At 43.6% G+C, this 19,654-nt stretch overlaps 1 protein-coding gene and 1 long non-coding RNA gene across 3 annotated transcripts; one reads left to right on the top strand and one right to left on the bottom strand.

Moving 5' to 3' along the window:
* Positions 1–994: 994 nt before the first annotated feature.
* emx1 (empty spiracles homeobox 1) lies at positions 995–5,393 on the top strand. Its single transcript, XM_086050031.1, has 3 exons — positions 995–1,495; positions 2,790–2,974; positions 5,039–5,393. Exons 1-3 carry the CDS (start codon positions 1,066–1,068, stop codon positions 5,204–5,206), a joined length of 783 nt encoding a protein of 260 aa, XP_085906157.1. The 5' UTR covers positions 995–1,065; the 3' UTR covers positions 5,207–5,393.
* On the bottom strand, positions 1,379–19,462 carry LOC147137025 (uncharacterized). Of its 2 annotated transcripts, XR_015089375.1 has the most exons (6): positions 19,393–19,462; positions 9,302–9,359; positions 7,210–7,434; positions 7,041–7,148; positions 2,668–5,202; positions 1,379–1,506 (listed from the first exon to the last, which is right to left on the bottom strand). It is a non-coding gene; the product is annotated as an uncharacterized LOC147137025 (long non-coding RNA). The 2 variants fall into 2 exon arrangements; XR_015089374.1 differs by lacking the exons at positions 1,379–1,506; positions 2,668–5,202 and having other exon boundaries at positions 5,402–7,434.
* Positions 19,463–19,654: the final 192 nt, after the last annotated feature.

Raw genomic sequence — 19,654 nt, 5'->3', positions numbered from 1 at the left:
CCCTTCTCGTGATAGAGGACAAATTGTTTTTCCCAATAGATTGCAGATAGCTGACACGTTTTGAAACATCTAAAAATAGTCAAATAAAACACACCAAATGGTTACGAGGACATCGCCAATTTTTTTTTAAATGTCATTTTTTTCAACGGTTTAACAACGGCGGCCTATTTTTTTTTTTTAGGAGTAACAATAATTAAAACAAAAATATAAAATACTAACAGTATTTATAGCGTCATTACGTGCTCCTGAAAACACATTGCTAGACGGGGAAAATGACGAAATAAAAATATTTTGAAATGACCTCAAATGAAACAGATTAAAGTGTATTTAAAAAAAAATGCAACTATAGCAAGCAAAGTAAGTCCATCTTTAAAAAGAAAAACATCACTGAGAGGAAATAAAATGATTCAAAAACAGCATTTTTATTGTAGTGAGTAAATCTGCTATAGTCGACTATTATCTGAGTCCGTTTTATACACTGATAAAAAAAATCCACCCATCAATCTAAATGATTAAATGTTTATGTTGTTCACTTGTGAGGATCAAAATGCAAGGCTGAGATGATAGAAAAAAAACTCACGAAATTAACTGACCTTGCGAATTTAACGGACGTGTCACGGGGACGCATCTGAAGTGGGGGTGGGGTCGGCGGAATAATGAAAATGTAACATCTAAGCTCATTTGGAAGCATTTTGGAACTCCGATGTGTAAAAGCGGAGATTTCACTTTGTACAAAAAGACCTATCGACACTTGCCATGATTGGCAGGTGCTGTGGTCCAATCAGCGTCAGAACACGGGACCGTGGGGCACCCTCCATCGCCCCCCCCCCCATCTCCCATATGCACGCTCTCACTTGTGCAGCCTTGCGTAAAGAAGAAAGCTTTGGCGTTAAGGAGGACTTGAGGCACTGTTGACTTTTCAAGCAACATCTCCAGGCTGCACGCGAGAAGCCAAGTTGGACATGCAGCTCTAAACGAGGATTTAGCAGGGGACAGGAAAAGCAAAAGCAAAAGCAACAACAACAACAACAACAACAAAAACAAAATACTTATTGCTGTCTGGAGATGTTCGCGCCGGCAGGGAAGCGCTGCTTCACCATCGAATCTCTGGTGGCCAAGGAGAACCCGCTGGCCGACGAGCCCGTCCGCCCCACGGCGCTCAGCTACGCCGGCCCGGCCGCCGACGCGCTGATGGGCGGCTACCAGGCGGCCGCCGCTCCCGGGGGGGCGTCGGCGGCGGCGGCGGCGGCGGCCGCTGCGGCCGTTGCCCGCTCGCTCTACCCGAACCCGGCCGAGTTGGTGTTCCCCGAGTCGGTGAGCCACCCGCCGCTTGCCGTGGGCCCCCACTCCCACACCCACCATCACCACCACCACCAACATCAGAACCAGCACCTGCAGCACCACGCGCACTTCTTCGGCTCCGCGCAGCACCGAGATCCGCTCAACTTTTATCCCTGGGTGCTCCGGAACCGCTTCTTTGGACACAGGTTTCAAGGTAACACCGCTCTTTGGGGATGGAGATAAATTAGATCGCTTTAAATAGATAAATGATTTAAACCAGCGCAAGCTAGATTAAATAAATGATGTTTTTTTTTATACCGCAATTTGTAATAGTTGATAAATGCAAAATTCAAGCACGCACAACAGCATAATCTGTCAGACTATACCTAAACTCTGGCTTTAGAAATGCATGATAATAAATCATAATAAAAAAAAAAAATCAGTTCATATCAATATCAAATCACCCCTTTAATGCAATTTAAATGATAAACAGTTGTCAATATACTGCAGATTCCAAGCAAAACAATGCATGTAATAAAATAATACATACTTAATCCTCACTTACAGTGGCAATCAAAACTGATACTTTAAAAACTATTTTTAGTGTAGGTCTAAGTAGCTGAGTGCAATTCAACGTCGGGGATGGTGTGTTTGTTGTTTTGTAACACGAACATCAAAAGCTAATTGAGAATTGTATTCTCTTAATGGTTAAATAAGCAAAAATAAAAATAATTGTTTTTATTTGAACTTGAATAATAATCATAACCAAATATAAATATTTTATATTTACATGAGCAATTAGATTTTTTTTAATGACCAAATAATGCACACACAAGATCACTTGTCTTCAGCAAAAAAAACAACGAAGAAATGTAAAACGGCCATATCGAGTGGAAAACATTGTAGTAATTAACATTCAATTCATACAACATAAAACTGTGCTATAATAGCTATATCATAACGTCGTATTTTTATTCTGAGTTACTCATCATGCGCTAAAAAACGATTTAAAAACATTTAGATTACAACCACGGTAACTGTTCAAAAACGCAAGTTACTTTTAACATTTGTTTTCACTCATAATAAAAAACAATAAAATTGAAACACATAATGTATTTATTTATCTTTTGCTTTGGCATCTACTCCCGTGCGCTTTACTTGTTAAATAAAACTTTATTTAGTTCACATTGATAAACAAAAAGCGTCCAATAACATTTTAGTACACAGGTAACCTGGATTTAAAAAAAAAGTTGCCTGACATTTGGGCATGACAATTTTGTTTTAAACGTTTACATTTACAACTTCACCACAAAATTCGTCAAAATATATTTGTTTTGATCTGCACTTACGAGCGCAAAGAGACAGACTAAGGTGGCAACAACTCACCTACTCGGCGACTCGGAGCCATAATGGCGGCTCAGTTTCAGCCTTATGACGCCTCAACAGTAAGGCGGAAAGGAGCCGTAATGGCGGTTCGGTGACCGGTGTGTGTCGTCCGCGCCCGGCAGGTCACGACGTGTCCCAGGACAGCCTGCTCCTCCACGGCCCGTTCGCCCGGAAGCCCAAGCGGATCCGAACCGCCTTCTCGCCGTCGCAGTTGCTGCGCCTGGAGCGGGCCTTCGAGAAGAACCATTACGTGGTGGGCGCCGAGCGGAAGCAACTGGCCGGCAGCCTCAGCCTGTCCGAAACGCAGGTGACAAACATGGCGGCTCTTCGCGCGCTTTTTGGGGATCAATACTGGACAAATCTTTTCATTGTGAAATATCGCGACACTTGGCAAAATCGCGCCACTATTACCGGAAATAAGATACTTGTTTTTTTGGTTGTTTTTTTTTAAGATGGCCAACGATAACAATTTATGGAAATTTTGATTCATAATGGCTTAGTGGATAATTGACACTCTTTATTTGGACACATAAGGTACTTTGTTAATTCTATGAGGGAAATTAAATAGTCAGAGCTGAAATCTAAATAGTAGACACTTGTATTTATTAATAATATAGAAACAAATAAAAAAAAGTGCAAACGAATATAAGAACAAACGAATAATTTAAATTTGAATCAAATCGAAACATTACAGTTTTTTTTTTTATGAAGAGTTAATGGTCAACTATTTCTATAGTAGGACAACGCTAGACAAAATATGCCCCACGGGCTACACATGGCACGCTACGTTCTGAAATCCGGGCCACCAAGCCTTTACGTCAAGATCAAGAGTGTTGGAATATTCGTTGCAGATTTATTTATGCATTTATTTATTTATTTTATTTGAATGGACTAATTAAAATGAATTCCCATTTTGGTTTAATGCACTTATCTAATCAAATAATTATTTATTATTTGTTGTAAACAATGAAAACTATCAGTAGAATAATCACATTTTCATTTCGTGTTTTACATTTTATTAAACAAGCGATTACTGAAAAATAAAATTAAAAAAAGAGATTGGACTATTCTTTTCTGGTTAAAGTTGCATAGATTTTAACTCATCTATGAATAACCTAGCTCATTTGTTTGTTTAAAAAAACATTTGCCTATCCTTGCTCTGAGAAGTAACTCAAATATTTATCTTCTTGAATGTATTGTAATTTTTCATGCAGGAATTATATTGTAATTTGAACCACAGTAAGACTCCAAGATACATCTTAATAAATCACATAAGCATCTGCTCAACATCTGTAAATGAGTGCATGTCCAAATATGTGACTAACCTTCAAAATGGCGTGCAAAGGGAATCGCTATCATGTCATGTGGTCAAAGCAAGATTTATCGACAGGGCTTTTATTACTAGTCCTAATGACGGTGTTTACACTCTCGCTCTTGCTGCTTTGACAAGTCCAAAATAGCGTGTGGCATATTTAACGCTGTTATTGGATGAAGGTGTGCGTGTTATTGATGCTATGTGGGTGCCGATTAGGCCTAATGGGCGATAAAAAAGACGCCTCGTGAGCCAGCACTATTGTCTTCATGAAGCTGAAGCACCACTTGCTTCACGTCAATGTAATATTATTGCCCTCAACAATATCAACATGAATACAGATTCATCACATTCAAGTGGAAAGATCCATTGCAGTTATGATTGGAATATGAAGTCTCACTTTTTTTTCCTCCATTTTACAAAAGGTAGTTTGAGCATGTGGGACTAGTCACGTTTCAAGGTCACATGTGACTAGTGGGGAAGAAGCTTGTTATTGAACAGCGGAAGAAGATTTTTGACGATACTGGAGAGCATCTTAATGCAAATGATATGCAAATCGAGAAGAAATCTGCTGAGGAGTTGACGACGTAAAAAACCCCCAAAAAAACAGGACCAGATTTGATCATGTTTAAAATGAAATATGAATAAAATGCAAGCAGGCCTCCATGTGCATGATGTAATAGAATCTGATATGTGGTCGCTCCACACTGTTGTGTGAATCTGTGACGTTCTGTGTATACATGTTCTGGTAGATGCCGACATATGGTCGCTCCACAATGTTATGATGCAGTAGACTGGCATGGTCTCTCCACAATGTTGTGTGGATTACAATCGGGTGTGTGAACGCTCCACAATGTTGTGTGGAGCATGCTGATGTGTGTTCACGCCATATTGTTGTGTTCATGGTTACATTCCAGTAGACTGTGACGTGTGTGGCGTAGACTGTCGTGGTTACTCTACAACCTTTTGTGTATTGATGTTTTTGTTCCAGTAGACCCTGACATAATTGCTCAACTTTGCACATTGCCTTCCTGAAGTGTGTGGCTCATGTGTGCACAGGTGAAGGTGTGGTTCCAGAACCGGCGGACCAAGTACAAGCGTCAGAAGCTGGAGGAGGACGGCCCGGACGCCCAACAGAAGAAGAAGGGCAACCACCACATCAACAGGTGGCGCATGGCCACCAAGCAGACCAGCTCCGAGGACATTGATGTCACCTCGGAGGACTAAAAAAAAGAAGAAAAAAAAAAAAGAAACAAAAACACTGCTGCCTCACGAGGACCAACAACACTATTTATTATGTAACATGATGAAGTATACATAGACGTACTGGGCGCAAACAAGACTTGTGTGTGGACCGGGACGAGATGGACGCCCCCCCCCCCCCCCAACCCACCGCCCCCGCCCCCCACCCATTGTGTTCTCATGCTGTTCGTTCATTAAAGCTGCTGTGTAGGTCATCAACCTTGGTTTACTTTTATCCCCGGGAACACAACCTAATTTGGGTGTGTCCGCCAGTCAAATAAACGTCTGCCTCAAATAGACGCTTTACTTTCTCAGTTCAAAGACGCAATTGTCGACACGTGCACAAATGGTTAATTTCTGACTAGAGGTTCAAATGTGGCGCTAACCAAAACAGCAGCACCAATCGAAGCTCAGAGGAGTGAAAGTGGGTAAACGCACGTTGTAAAGAAGTTCCTACACGAAACGGCGACGGTGAAAATGGTTTGAGTGGACTCTCGACATGATCGCGGCACAACGTCGGTCCATGTCCACGTCCATGTGAAGATTACAGTTGACTGACGTGGTTTTGCCACAATGTTGTGTGTTTATGTTCTGGGAGGCTGTGAAATGCGGCAGCGTTGGTTTTGACATGCGTGGAGTGGCACCACAATGTTTTGTGATCTAGACCCTGGCGTGTGGCCGCTCCACAGCGTTGTGTAGCGTCGACGCCAGATGTGCGGTCGCTCCGTAGGCTGAGGCGATTGCGACAAAATCCTGTGCACATCCATGTTTATGTTACAGCAGACTCTGACGCGGGGGTGGCGCCGCCGCAATGTTGTGAGAAACACATTTTAACATGCGCTCGCTCCACAAGACACTGGGCGTCCATGTTGACATTCCAGTCGACTCCATGTGATCACTCCATGCTAACGTTCCAGTCGACCGTGAGCTCTAGATGCTCCACAGTGTTGCCATTTTTTAATTTACAATATCCCTATTAATAGTTAAGATGTAAACTCCATTTTGCCTTGACATTAATTGTAATACAGGTATGTTACTAACCTTGTTTAATATTAGCCCACATAAAGGCCCTCCGTCCTAAATGATGCCTCCCGAGCTCATCCCCCCCCGGCCGGGTATGTAACACGTCGCATTTTGCCATACTCCCACACGCCAGGGCATAACAAGGTCTGAGCGCTTCTAGAGCCTCTTCAACAAATTGACATGAGGAGACAACACAGCGTAAACGTGCCAGGAAGTCCGTCGCCTTCTGTGGTTTGTTGTCGGGAAGCGGCGATTTAGACAAACGTGTCAGGAATGTCGCCGGGCGGTTGCGCAGGTGTCAGGTGCGTTACCTGAGTCGCGACGCACACAAATAAAACAGACGGAGAGGGAAAGTAGCCGGCCATTGTGCGGCGGAGGCCTCAGTAATCACCTGTCAAAAGAAACGGAAGGAATCTGTCGCTAATGACCGCGAGGCTTTAGCGATGAGCCGTGATGTCTGACCTTGATGTTTTGTTTTGTAAACCAAGAGGAGCGAGGGCAAAGGGAGAGACGGGGGGCTTAGAAACACCTCGGCTCTTCTCAGTTTTTGGACAAAGAACACAAAATGTGTGTTGTGAAGGACTGTTTTGGCTTTCGGGACATCCAACTTGTATGCACGCTGGCGCACACACACACACACACACACACACACGAACAGAAGTTTCGTTTGCTAGATCAATAAACAACATCGCAGGTGCTTTCCTACACTCACTGACAACTAGTTGAAGATAGATCACATTTAAAATGGGTCTCAGCTGTACGTTGGATCTTGACTACAAGGAGCAGGGAGACCTACCGTATAAAACATCCAGGATACTGGCTCCCAAGGACCGGAATTGCCCACCTTTGATCCAGGAGGTGGACATAATCCTGAAGGTCAATGTCATCTATAGATGATCTAATCCTAGAAGTATATCTCATCTAAAATGTCTCATCTAGATGCTGGATCTCTTCTCAGGTCTTACCTGGTCTGAGGATCTGGAGGGTTAGCTTGAGGGTATCCCTATAGAAGATGAGTCTCTTCTAGAAGACATCGCATGTAGATGGTGTGGATTACTCTTTGAAGGTGAATCGCATCCTGAAAGATTGTCTCCCACTGTCTCCCAATCTAGGAGGTAGATCTCATCCAAAGATGGCGGCTCTCTTTCTGAACGTGGATCTCATTCGTGGTGTCGGATTTTGCATCTCATCTAAGGTCTCGTGGAAAAGACAGAATACGAGAATAGAATAGATAGATATAGGGGGATGGTTCTAATCTAGAATGGGGTGTCTTCTCTTAGCTTCTTAGGTGAATCTCATCTTTTAAAGCGACACTATGTCATATGTCAGTTATTGTTGTTTATGGCGGCGCCATGTGGACAAAAGCGGTAGTGTTTTGACAAAAGTCAACCGCATTTCCCATGCGCGCCAGCGCGTAGTGTCGTGAAATCCTGAGCTCTCGCTGGCCTGCAAATTGGACTGAATGACATTTCTATTTCCAGTGGCTGTGTGAGAGATGAATAGCGATGAGGTAATGAATCTAATTTTGTTCAAACAATACTTTTGTTTTTTTGTTGGTTTTGGGGCTTCTGCCATGACACCAGTAATAGCGCGTGGACGTTTGACTCGACCGCAGTCATTATAGCCAAAGGAGGAAGTGCGTATGCCGTAATGCTTCAGGACATTTGTATTTTCTTTGTGTCCCGGGGTTGCTCCCATCCTCCTCAAAGTTGCTTAGTGCCAGGAAAAACTATACAGACCCCCCCAGGGCATGACAAAAGACCCATTCAACTACTTGTAAGTCAATGTTTCATCAAAAGAGTTGTGGAAAATTTTTATTAAAGTAGAATTCTTGCCCAGTGCTGCTTTAAATCAAATTGAGTTTAAAATGCATTGGAAATGAAGCTCTGCCAGTTTGCTGAGCGCTAAGGAAACAATTCATCAGAGACTCAAACAACACGTCTCTCGTCACCTGTGTCAGCAGAGCGACATTTGAGCATGGGAATCCTCTGTGAAAAACAAGAGCGTGCGTGCGTGCGCGTCTCAGCAGATGACAGACACCTTGACGAAAAGGTGGAGAAAGCGAAGCGACTGTCTTATTGCTCCATCATTAGCCCCACGCGCTAAAGAGCAGATGTTATTTCCTTCCTCTGCTTAACCAAACACCACCTCGCGCGATAAACGTCACGTCGCATCAGTCACGCGACAATAAGTGCAATTAACGACAAATCGCGACTTTGTTAATTAGCATAGTACACAGCCACCATTTGGGATTACTGCGCTTCAAAAACATGATCGCAGTAAACATGCACAAAATTGCCAAATTGCTTTTATGACTACATATTAAGTATAGTCAATAAACAAAATGGTGACATTATGCGAATAGCTATGGTCTTTAAGTGAGGTGTAGTTACAACACGTTATAAAGGATGTGTTTTATTTTATTTAAAAATTTTTTTGTGTGTGTGTGATTGAAATGTGGCAAATTAAGCCAGACAAATGCAGATTTTGAATCAAGCTCACCAAAATGCTAATGTTGTGCTACCACAGTGAGGCCATTTTCTATTCGGTCATCCGCTTAGTCAATTGAACCCCTCAAAAGTGAACCGGCACGCCACGGTCTACTCCAAGCCAAGCAATGTACGTGTATGACCCATAAAATAATGCTATTTTGTAGTTAGCGCCTTAACAAAAATGCTAACATCATGCTAGGGCATTTGAATCTGTCCAAAGCCAAAAGGCACAGCTTTGCCTGCTCCGAGGTAAACAATATACTTACTTGTATAAAATGTATGTGTAAAACATTTCCAATAACATAAGACCTAGGCTACAAAGCTTAGAAAGCTAAGCAGCTACGAGCTCCAAAATAATCGTAAATATAGACAGCCAACATTGCTGCTCCTTAACAGGATTGTCACCATCGCTGTGCTCTTCTGATCCGTATGCTACCTTTAGCTTAGGATCTAAGGATTTGTTTTGCATGATTTCCTCCTATCTCTGTGATATGTTGAGCAGATAGTTAAAGGCATCGCTGTGCAGCGACATAGTCCTGTCCGGCACCACGGAACAGTCACTTACAGGTGTTTGCTGCGCATCAACCTGTTGCCGTGGCGACAGAAGTCCGACTGACGCTGACCTGAAGGAAGGAGACATGAACAAGCAGTTGTATGACAAGACGTGAAAGTGTAACCGAACCAATTGTGAGGGCTTTAGACATTTTTCAACGTGACGCTAATGAGCCCAAAAAAAAGAAGAAAAAAAAGAGGCAATTTGGCACATTAAAAATCGGAGTGGAGCTTTGCTAATAGTTGAGGCAGATGGCAGAGCCCAAGGTGTGAAGTGGGACAATGGAGGAGCATTCAGGTGTCTTTCTTTTCTTGGTGGGCGGGGTCTCATATTTGTGAGAAAGTGCAAAACTGGCTCCTCCATCGGAACGGAAGGCGTCTATTCGGCACATATGTCTGGAGTTTGCCGCCATATGGCTGCGGGAGCTATTTCCAGCCGTAATTAAAGCCTTCGCCAACTAGAGAGACGCACTTTGTCTCCTTTGGCGAGGGTATTAAAACATGGCGGCAGAACGCAAGTGACAAAACACCTAATAGCCCTTCACGGACAGACAAGGCTTACGTTAGCCACAAAGCCATAACGTCAACAGACCAATTAGGACCATTAATTTAATTAAGCGCGTCGCGCCAACGTAAACCGCAAGAGAAGATGTGACTGACTGGCAAGGTTGTGTCTGCAGCTAGTGTGTATTTGTGAAATCAGGATTTGAGTGTCTTCCAAATAGTGCAAACCAGAAAACCGTGAAGTTCAGGTGCTTCTGTAATGTAGCGAAAATGGGCCTAAAGTGGCTGCCTCAAAGCAAAAGGGCAGACTTCCTGTATATTTTCCGGTGCGGATTCTTACTTTTCTTAAAAAAGGAATCTTTTTAATTCATTACTTAATTCTTGATAGAAAGCAACATTTTAGGTTGCTAAGAGACACTCGTATTGGGGGCTGAATTTGAACTGAAACAATCCTTGAGAGTGCCTCAATGCAAAAATGGGTGGTTCCGACCTGCACGCTTAACATTTTTTTTTTTTTTTTTTTTTACGAGTATACACCTGATAGCAACATGAAATTTGCTAGACGTGTCTAAGTCAAATTGGCTCTGGGGGCTGATCTTTCAAAATCCAGTGATTTCTGACTATGACTATGGTGAAGCCACAAAAACACAAAATATTATTTGTGCTTTGGGACCACTATAGTGACTTTGTCCAAATTCTGTCAGTTTCCAAAGCTGCGTCGCCTTCACCTGAACTAACACAGCCTTCAGAAAAAAAAAAAAAATATATATATATATATATATATATATATATATATATATATATATATGATTTTTCCCATCTCCAATGATAATACCCCTCCTTTGCCATGCGGGGATGGCAAACGCAGCGGGAGCTCCCGTGAAGGAGCTGGCTCCGCCGCTCCTCCGCCTCTTCACCTAACGAGAACGAGCTGCTGCCTAATGAGGGAGCTCATTAACACTCGGGCTGCCTTGTCTTAATTAGGCTGCGCACACACATATCTGAGCCTGTGAGAAAGCGGCGCCAACAAAGGGTCAATGGCAGAGTCAGGAGTGGAAGTTGTTTGGCTAAGATGCTAACGTGCTAATTCCGGCACAACTTGATTGACTACATCACCTGTGGCGTGTATTTCGTTGTAGGATGAACGCATTTAACGTGTTTGTGTTGATGACATTCAGTACGTTCATTAGCTAACGCTAGCTAGCTTGCTAGCTCGACTTTAAATCTAGCACGCGCAGGTATCGATTATAGATTGATGTTGGATTACACTACCAAATGTGGCGCTGTGCCCGCTTTGTATCGGCCCTTTTCCAATTCCCGAAATATGAAAACAAATGATAACTAGCAACAAAGGCTAGCATGGTTGAAAGCGCTTTAGACCAGTGATTCTTCAACTGCTGGGTCGACACCCAAAAGTGGTTGTGGACGGGTAGTAAAAAAATCAGTTTACGATGGTACAGACAGATGACATTTCAATTGTACAGACAACGTATGAATTTTTAATAAAATAAAACATTCTGTTAAACGATTTAATTATAGTCAATTAATTACATCAAATATTTTGAAATCATAAAACCATTTTATCGCATTGGTACGTTTTTAACGTACCGTGTCTAAGAATTGTGTTTCAGTAATCATATGATTTTCTGTAACGCCACGTAAACAAATGTTTCTTTTTAACGTAGCTAAAATGCATACCTGGTCAAGGCTGATCCATTCGTACAATCGAACTGAACAAACCGTTCGGCAGAACCGTTGCATTAGTCTGGTCTGCTCAAATTGGAAGTTCACAAGCTGTAAATGCTTAAACTTGAATGTAGTAAGTTCTGTTTTGGTGATAATTTGATTATATTAGCTGAGGCAGACAGTGTATTGTTTTCATTCAAAATGTTCAGTTTTATTTGCATTTTGACGGACTCACTTTTCAGACTTTACTCTTAGCGGTGCGATCCATCACTGAAGGGGCCCCTCGTACGATCATCTTGTTCTCGCTCTATTGAACACCAGTGAAGGCGAGCTGACATTGAGGAGAGGAGCTGCTACTCTCCCACCACTCCCCCGCCCCCCTTATTCACTCTGCAGTCAAGAATCCCAAACACACCTGGGTCGAGGACTAACGCTTGTCAGGCCTTCACAAAGATGGCCGCATTCCTGACGAGCCAGCTGGAAGAAGGGCTTTGTTTTCGGACCGGGGAACTGCGATCGACATCGAGATCAGTCTGGCGCCGATGAACGCCGATGATCAATTTAAACCACCTACATACTCTGTACATACGATGCCCTTTTTGACATTAGCCGTGAGTCACCCGACAATTTGCACGCTGGCGTTCGTAAAGCTGAGAGCCTGCGATCACACTTGACATATTTGATTATTTCACAAATGAGCAAAGCCTTTATTTCGCCTGCCAGCTGAATTCAATCCAAAGCTCGAGGCTCTATTGATGGGTTGTACAGAACCACTGCCGGGTTATGTGTAAATGCGTATACCATGTGTACAATTCTTGATATGGCAACCTAGATTATGATTGCCTCGTGGATCGATTTGGCTGACACGTAGAGATGGCATCATAAAATGACCAAAACTTCAAAAAATGGTTCGGTTAAAAAAAAGAAAAAAGAAACGTAGTAACACCAATTGTACGGATGTTTGGTAGCATTTTAACAATTTCGCAATGGGTTGTTCAGTTCGAATGTTGTGGCCTTGAGTCAGGTGTGGCATTTAGGCCTTGTCTACACGTAGCCGGGGTTTTTTAACACCCATATACCACACCAACACCCACACGGCGCCAAACTCCTGCGGGAGAACCGACAAGAGGTCAGAATTGCTTTTTAAACCTTTCAACAAGAAGCAGTGGTTGGTTGCGGACAAATAAGTAAGCAAAAAGCGCATCGAAATGGCTAAAACCAACGCAGCGCCGCGAGGATCCATGTTGACTCGCATGAAAACACAAGTCGCGCAATGACGTCAAAGCATTGTTGTTGCAAGGTGACGACGTAAATCTCCGGGTGTAACCGTCCACAGCAAAACGCGGATCGGAGATATCCGCAATTCTCCACTGCGGCCGGAGTTTTGCGTTTTCACTGAAAAATCTCCGGGGACGTGTGGATGACAGGGCTAACCGCAGGCTTATATCCGGCGTTTGCAAAAAACCCCGGCTACGTGTAGACAGGGCCTAAGTTCTGTGTTGGCCACTTGATGGACGCCAGCAAGGCGGAAAGTCAACCTGCCAATTTCTGCCCTTGGATGTTGTATAAGAGCCGAAGGGTCTTTGTCAATGCCGGGCAATATTGGCGTCTGGTCGATACCGATACGATGTTACTTTGTTAAAGTGCTCACAGTTAGGGCAATTTTGTCCCTTTAGTTGGTCCTCTGTAAGGCAAAGACAGATAAATTCATGCTGTGCCATTACCAACTGTAATGCCCTGTATGCGGAATCTCGCGGTACAGATACTTGCGCTGATATTACAATACAGTGATAGAAAGTATTACTACACTTTGGAGGGAGTATCAGATGTGCAGCTGGGACAGAATACGGCAATTTTGCTGGAATCTCTGTGTGAAAGACGCTTAATTGTGAGCACCGCGTCTAAGAATCGTAATCAGCTAGCATAGCCTCGAATCATGGAATCAATTAATGTGAATGCTGCAGTCAGTTGGAATTATTTGAAACTTACGGCCTACCCCCCCCCCCATATGCTAATTGCCATGCACACATTTGAAACTGCGTCAAAGAGTCGTGCGTGGTATTCACTTTCGAATCGCTGCCAGTCACAATTCCAACAAACGGCAAATTAATCAGACAACGCTAGCTGGCGCCTTTGCCTCCGGTCGAGCTCTTTATCGTCTAATTGATTGACAGGCCAGCGCTTGATTAGGTTATTACAAATAAATATAGCCCTAAGTAAGCAAACAAACAAAATCCAAACGCCACTTTGCTGGCGCTCCATCCAATTAGCTTTTTTTAATGACCTATTATGCCGAGCCGCACGGCAAAACGACAACAATGCGCAACGACGAATCGGCAAAACGAGGCCCTGACATAGACGCCACTTTAGGGGTAATTACCCAATTTGTTTGCGGCAGCAGAGTTCTAACGAGCAGCCAATTACCGCAGAGAAAGGCTGCGCTGCCGTGCAAACCTGTTGATTTAATTAGATCAACGGCGTGCGAAGGCGCGGCCAAGCAGGCAAACAATTTAATTACTAGCCGGCGGCCCCTGGGCATCGTGGGACGAGGGGTCTGCGTACCCACGAGGGCCAATGCTGCAGAAAGAATTCAAACACAAAGAAGACGCGTGTTTGCGTCCGTGCATGTCAGGGGGATGACGTCGACCAACAGATTTGTTGGCTTTTGACGTAGTATCAGAAGCCCTTTTTGACGCGCTGTCCCTTCTGCCAAATTGGTACATCAGAGACGTAACGGCTCATATTAGGAAGCCGGCAAATTTTTAGGTTCACTTCAACCCACCAACCCCCGGATACAGGTAAAGGATGGTCGCCTCCCTGTTCCCTCAATAGAAAATTAGCCATTTGCGCAACACAGAATGTCGTCGCGTTAAATCAATGACTCTGACTTGAATTTTGTGGAAACAACGTGAAAGAAAAAAACCCCACATCTGTCGGACTTGAATTTTGTGGGTCTCTGCGTGAAAGATGGATTCAAGTCTCGGAAGTGAATTTTGTGTGATTGTTGCATGACAGAGAACTTCAAGCCTCTGACTCAAATTTGGTGGGAGCTGCGTGAAAAAGACATTTATTTAAGTTCATTTTGTTGAATGGAATTTTTGGGGCACTTTATGTGAAATAGTAACTCAAGTCTATTCAGCTGACTCGAATTTGCTGCATTTGGTGTGAAAGTGCCTTTGACGTGACCTTTGCGGGATCTCGGCATGACAGGGTAATTCAAGTCTACGCCTCTGACTTGAATTTTGCGGGACCTCTGCGCGAAATAGAAATTCAAGTTGATTCCTCTGACTCGAATTTAGTGTGATCTCCGTGCGAAAGAGAAATCCAATTCAATGACTCAGTCTCGAATTTCAGTCATTTCTTCGTTGAGGTACTTCCGAAAGGTGGCCAAAGTTCATTCTGTGTTTCGACGACTCGTTCGATGCCAACGCGCCGATCGGCGTCTCGGAGCGCACTCGGTATTGAAAGCCAAAAGTCCGACTTGGGGCCGGCGGAGGCTTCCGTCGCACGGCGGGAGACGGATCTTAATCAGCGGCCAGCCGAGCGTGACCTTTTCCAGGTCTGAGACAACCTGACGTCGCCCCCGCCGGGCCGCGACGCTTCCCGGGGCGCACGCCGCCCTCCCTGTTGGACCACATGACAAGCTCTCAGATCCACAAGAAGTGCCACAGCAAGACACCGCCGGTGTCACTGAAAGGTGATAAAAAAGACAAAGAAAAAGCAAAATATGCACACGCTATTCTTCGTTAGACTTGATCGGTTTTGGCGTGTCGGGTGCTAAATTTCACACCCCTGTCATGACATTGAGATACCCTTCCGCACAGGCAGCGTCTGGCCTCTGTACTGGAAGAAAATTGGGTCGACTTCCCGCTTTGCAGCGATTGGGGTCGCTGTTCTTCCGAATGTGTTTTGGAAAACAGCTTTCCTCTGATATGGCGGACGACGGTGCACTCTGAGCAACGCGACGTCCCGGGTCCTCTGGAGGATTCAGCCTCTGAAAAGTCGTCCGACGACACTCGATGCTAGCAAAACGATTAGCTGATTATGAAAGTAGTAGTGGCTTAATCAATGAATTTTGACACCTAATTCTGTTTATTTCTTATTGAACAAACGCAGCATTATTCAGAGAGCCGTGTTTTGAGCTTGTGCTGGCACACGTAACGTCAAATTTGCCGGTTTTTGGACTCAAGTCAAATTTCACACGCCCTGAAATAGTGGGACTTTTCTATAAAAATGGCAGCAAATTGGCGGCGGAGGCGACTGGTTTTTCTGCCTTTGGGGCTCAAGTCGTTTGCGAGCCGCGCCAGAGGCGGGATGCTGCCCGTGTGTCAGGGTGTTGTTCTCAATGCCGCCACAGGGGTGTGAAGCTTAACACCCGACCTACTGTCACCTATCCAGTCTATCGGCTCACTAAAAACCTTTCACGCTGGCCGGCCTGGTTGGCTTTCCTTTGTTTTCCTCCTAACTTTGCAGGTGTCAAGCTCAAAGCCAGCTAATAAGTCGTTCTTTAGCGACCGCCTTTGGGGTTTCACGGCAGCGACGGGAACAATGGCGGGGGCGCTCGCGGGGGGCGGAACCGCAGGCCGGGACCCGGGAGGGGGTCAGGAGGTCTCCAATTAAAGGTCTGGTGAGGAACCCCTGCCCGGCTGGCATTGGCATCTTCTCAAAGGAGGCACTTTTTGGACCTTGTTAGGTTAATAAAAACAACAACAACAAAAAAACGTGATTTTTCTTGCACAAAATGAGCTCCAACGAAAGCTGTCTTGATTTGCTTTGAGTCCAGCTGACTTTCCACATAGTGCGAGTGACGTCGCATACGTCATGTTAGCGGTGCGTTTAGGTCACGTTGGTGTCCCGCGGGCGCGACTGAATGAGAGGCGGTGCCTTCGGTGTGCTTCCGGTTTCCCAGCACGCCTCACATTTGCATTTGTTGAATGGTTAACCAGAGCAGCTTTTTGCTTCACACTAATCAACACACTCAGAGCTCTTGTTTAATGGAGCTGCTCGCCAATTGCCGATTAATGATAACATAAGATTCATTTAGTCAAGCCTGGGTTGAAAACCGAACCCCTGACTGCTCACCATAACCCTTACTTCAAACCGTAACACTAGCATGAAGTCCTTATTTAAACCCGAACTGAAATTCCTAACCTGGACTTGAAATCCCACATTGAACCCCGAGGCAGGGCCTTCAAACCCTAACTCTGACTTGAAAGCCTTTTAGAACCCCAACCTCGGTTTAAAATCCTCCCTTGAAGCCTTAACCCTTGTTTGACACCCACACCTTGACTTCAACCCCTACTTTGAAACGCCGACAGCTGACTTAAACCACTAACCCTGGCTTCAAGTCATTTTTAAAACCCTACCCCTTGTTTAAAACCCTAACCTGTCTTGAAATCCTACTTTGAAACTCTGATCATGGTTTTAAAGCCGAACTTGAAATGTTCATTTGAAACCCCAACTGTGTTTATAAAAGGTATGACATCAGAATTCTTGAGCATATCCAATAAACAGAAAAAGGTCGGGTTTTTTTCCTGAGTGAATTTCTGTTTACTGATGGCGTGCAAAGATGTTTTTTTATTTGGACTTGTTCTCTTGGGACAGCCAAAGAAGCTCAACACACGAGCATGTGCGAGCTTGGCCCGCCGGCCGCTCTGGCGAGGTGACAAATGAGTTTCCTAAAAGGTGATGAGCGCCACTCGACGGCGCCGTCACGGCAAAAATACGAGCGCCCGCCGTCCAATTTGCACTAATTAGGTTGACATCAGGTTGGGAGAGCGCCGCGGTCCCCGGCCGGGCCCCCCCGGCCCCTTTCCGCACTCGTCATTAGGAACAAGTCCAGGCGAGACCCGGCCCGGCGGGGTGCACCGGCTTTTTGCGTGCGTGTGTGCGAGTGCGCGTGTGCATCATTCCTCACAGCCCTGAAATGACCACCACACAACCTGGAAAATGAGCAACCAGGAGAATAGGGCTGCGACCAACGATGATTTCAATATTGAAGTGTCGATTACACTTCAGTGTCGATTAGTACAGAAAATGCATAAACATAAATTGATTCAGTCACTGGTTTAGTCACGTAACATGTCAGAAAACAGGTGAAACCGTTGATCACTCTTTTCCAAAGTTAAAGCAAAGGTGAACAAATTTTGACTTCTTAAAAAAAAAAAAAAAATTTTTAATCAGAGATGCAAGTAGACTTTCCAAGATTAATTTTTTGCACTGGTTCCCGAATCTGCCCTGGTTTGTTTTTCTTGTCCATATTACATTTCCGTAATAATACCAATAATAATAATAATAATAATATTTATTTAAAAAACATAATTTAGCAGTATATTTATGGAGTAAGGTTTAGGTTCAACAACAGGTGGATTTGTTTCTGAAACATCATAGCTATGAATGATTTACAACGCGTGATAAAATCCGTATTTGGCAAGCTTTTATAGGTCAAATTTAAAAACAAAAAAAATATCTCACAACACCTGATGTGCGGAAAAAAAAAAAAAAGAATACATTTTTAAAATCAGCCCCAAAAATAAATTTAGGGACACATAAAGTCATCTCTGATTCAGATTTGATTTCAGAAATGTTCCAATTAAATAGAAATGATGTGAAATGATCAAAATAACAATTAAAAAACACTTTATTCTAAATATATCCAAATACTTTTAATTGCAGCGCAGGTTTGCTTGAAAGTACGAATTCCACAAAGCCTAAACTTGTTGACACAATGTCGTAGCAGATCCAAGAAACCATTTTCTATATTCATGAATTGTAACTAAAAAGCTATGTTTCAAAAATATTTTCAGCTTAACTTTGCCATAAGCAGGATGTAGAGTTGATTTTGCCGTGGTGTGTCACTAGACATGAGGTATTAAATGAAAGCAATACATCTTAAATGAATGTCATCATTTGAGTTTTTTGCGCTGCGACTGTCATTCAATCAACATATCATATCATCGTCATATTAGCGGCAGCCAGATGTTTCCACACACCAGGTGGCGCCTGCTCATTAGTGCCTCTGACAAACTGTTTCCTGTCACCCTCTGTCAGGAACCCAAATCAGCTCTCACCATTTGCAATTAAAGTCCGTAATCACGGTGCCAGCAACGTCCCTCAAATCATGATTATAATTATTAATAACGCAGCATAAGGGATCATTTCAGAGCGCCGAGCCGCCGCCGCCCGTCCCTAACTTGAGTTTAATTGCAGCAACTGCTAATTTGGATGGAAATCTGTTCTGTGACTGTCGACATATGGATGTGTTTGGGGAAAAAATGCTGGGTCATCGTTTCAAGTTTTAAAGGCCCTGATTAGCAGGACAAGTCCAATTAATACTTCTAATAACGTATTCATCTTGTTTACCAGATAAAACTATACATATGGTTGGAATAATTCCATGCATGCTCAATTATAACCATTCTTCTGTTGCGTCTGTACTTCTCAGTTTATTATAGATTTTAAGATTATTTTTTTCCTACATGTAAAACTTTTGGACAGGAGGAAAAATGAGGAACGGTGGCGGGGGGTATTTTTAATTCTTTACCTTCAAACGTTAATCGCCTGTTAGGGAATCTTCCCAGTGAATATTATTTGGGGCAGTTTGGGATCTAAGTAAGTAATTTTGCACGCTATTGCAAGAAATAAAAACAGTCACGACAACAGAAACGCAACGTGATATGAGAATATTCCTTAAGCTAAATACTACTACAGGTACTGTATAATATATAGCTACATTGCGATCGAAAGTTTCATTGCCAAATATTACCTGCTCAAAATGGGATGTGTCGCAACTGGAAGGTCGGATATAAGATATTCTCGTGTTTTTATCAACTATTAATTTGTTAAATGTGAACAAAACCGTAGTTTAGGGACACTTTCAGCTTCTTTTTTTTAGCTAACGAGAGGCGTGCTTACCTTTAGCTTGCCATCCGAGGTGCATTGTGGGTATGCAGTTCTTCAACCAGGCTTTTCATTAGACTCGGTTTGTCCAGCGGCGTTCTGACTACTTTTCCTCGAGGCGCGCTTACCTTTAGCTTACTATTCGAGGTGCATTGTGGGTATGTAGTTCTTCAACCAGGCTTTTCATTGGACTCGGGCTTGTCCAGCAGGATTTTGGCTACGTTTCCTAGCTAACGTGAATATTAGGCTGGTTCCAGTGACACCTACCGGTAGTTGA

The sequence above is a fragment of the Filicampus tigris genome, chromosome 13, assembly GCF_054856515.1.
Source record: "Filicampus tigris isolate MCC_2025a chromosome 13, RoL_Ftig_1.0, whole genome shotgun sequence".
In the NCBI taxonomy this organism is placed as follows: Eukaryota; Metazoa; Chordata; class Actinopteri; order Syngnathiformes; family Syngnathidae; genus Filicampus; species Filicampus tigris.
Note: the sequence above shows the minus strand (reverse complement) of the source record. Positions and strands in the feature narration are given on the sequence as shown.

Bases quoted from the DNA above. Each gene is read 5' to 3' on its own strand.
- emx1 (XM_086050031.1), top strand. From the start codon at position 1,066: ATGTTCGCGCCGGCAGGGAAGCGCTGCTTCACCATCGAATCTCTGGTG. The intron at 1,496-2,789 runs GTAACACCGCTC...CGCGCCCGGCAG, and splicing joins CTTTGGACACAGGTTTCAAG to GTCACGACGTGTCCCAGGAC. The intron at 2,975-5,038 runs GTGACAAACATG...ATGTGTGCACAG, and splicing joins TCAGCCTGTCCGAAACGCAG to GTGAAGGTGTGGTTCCAGAA.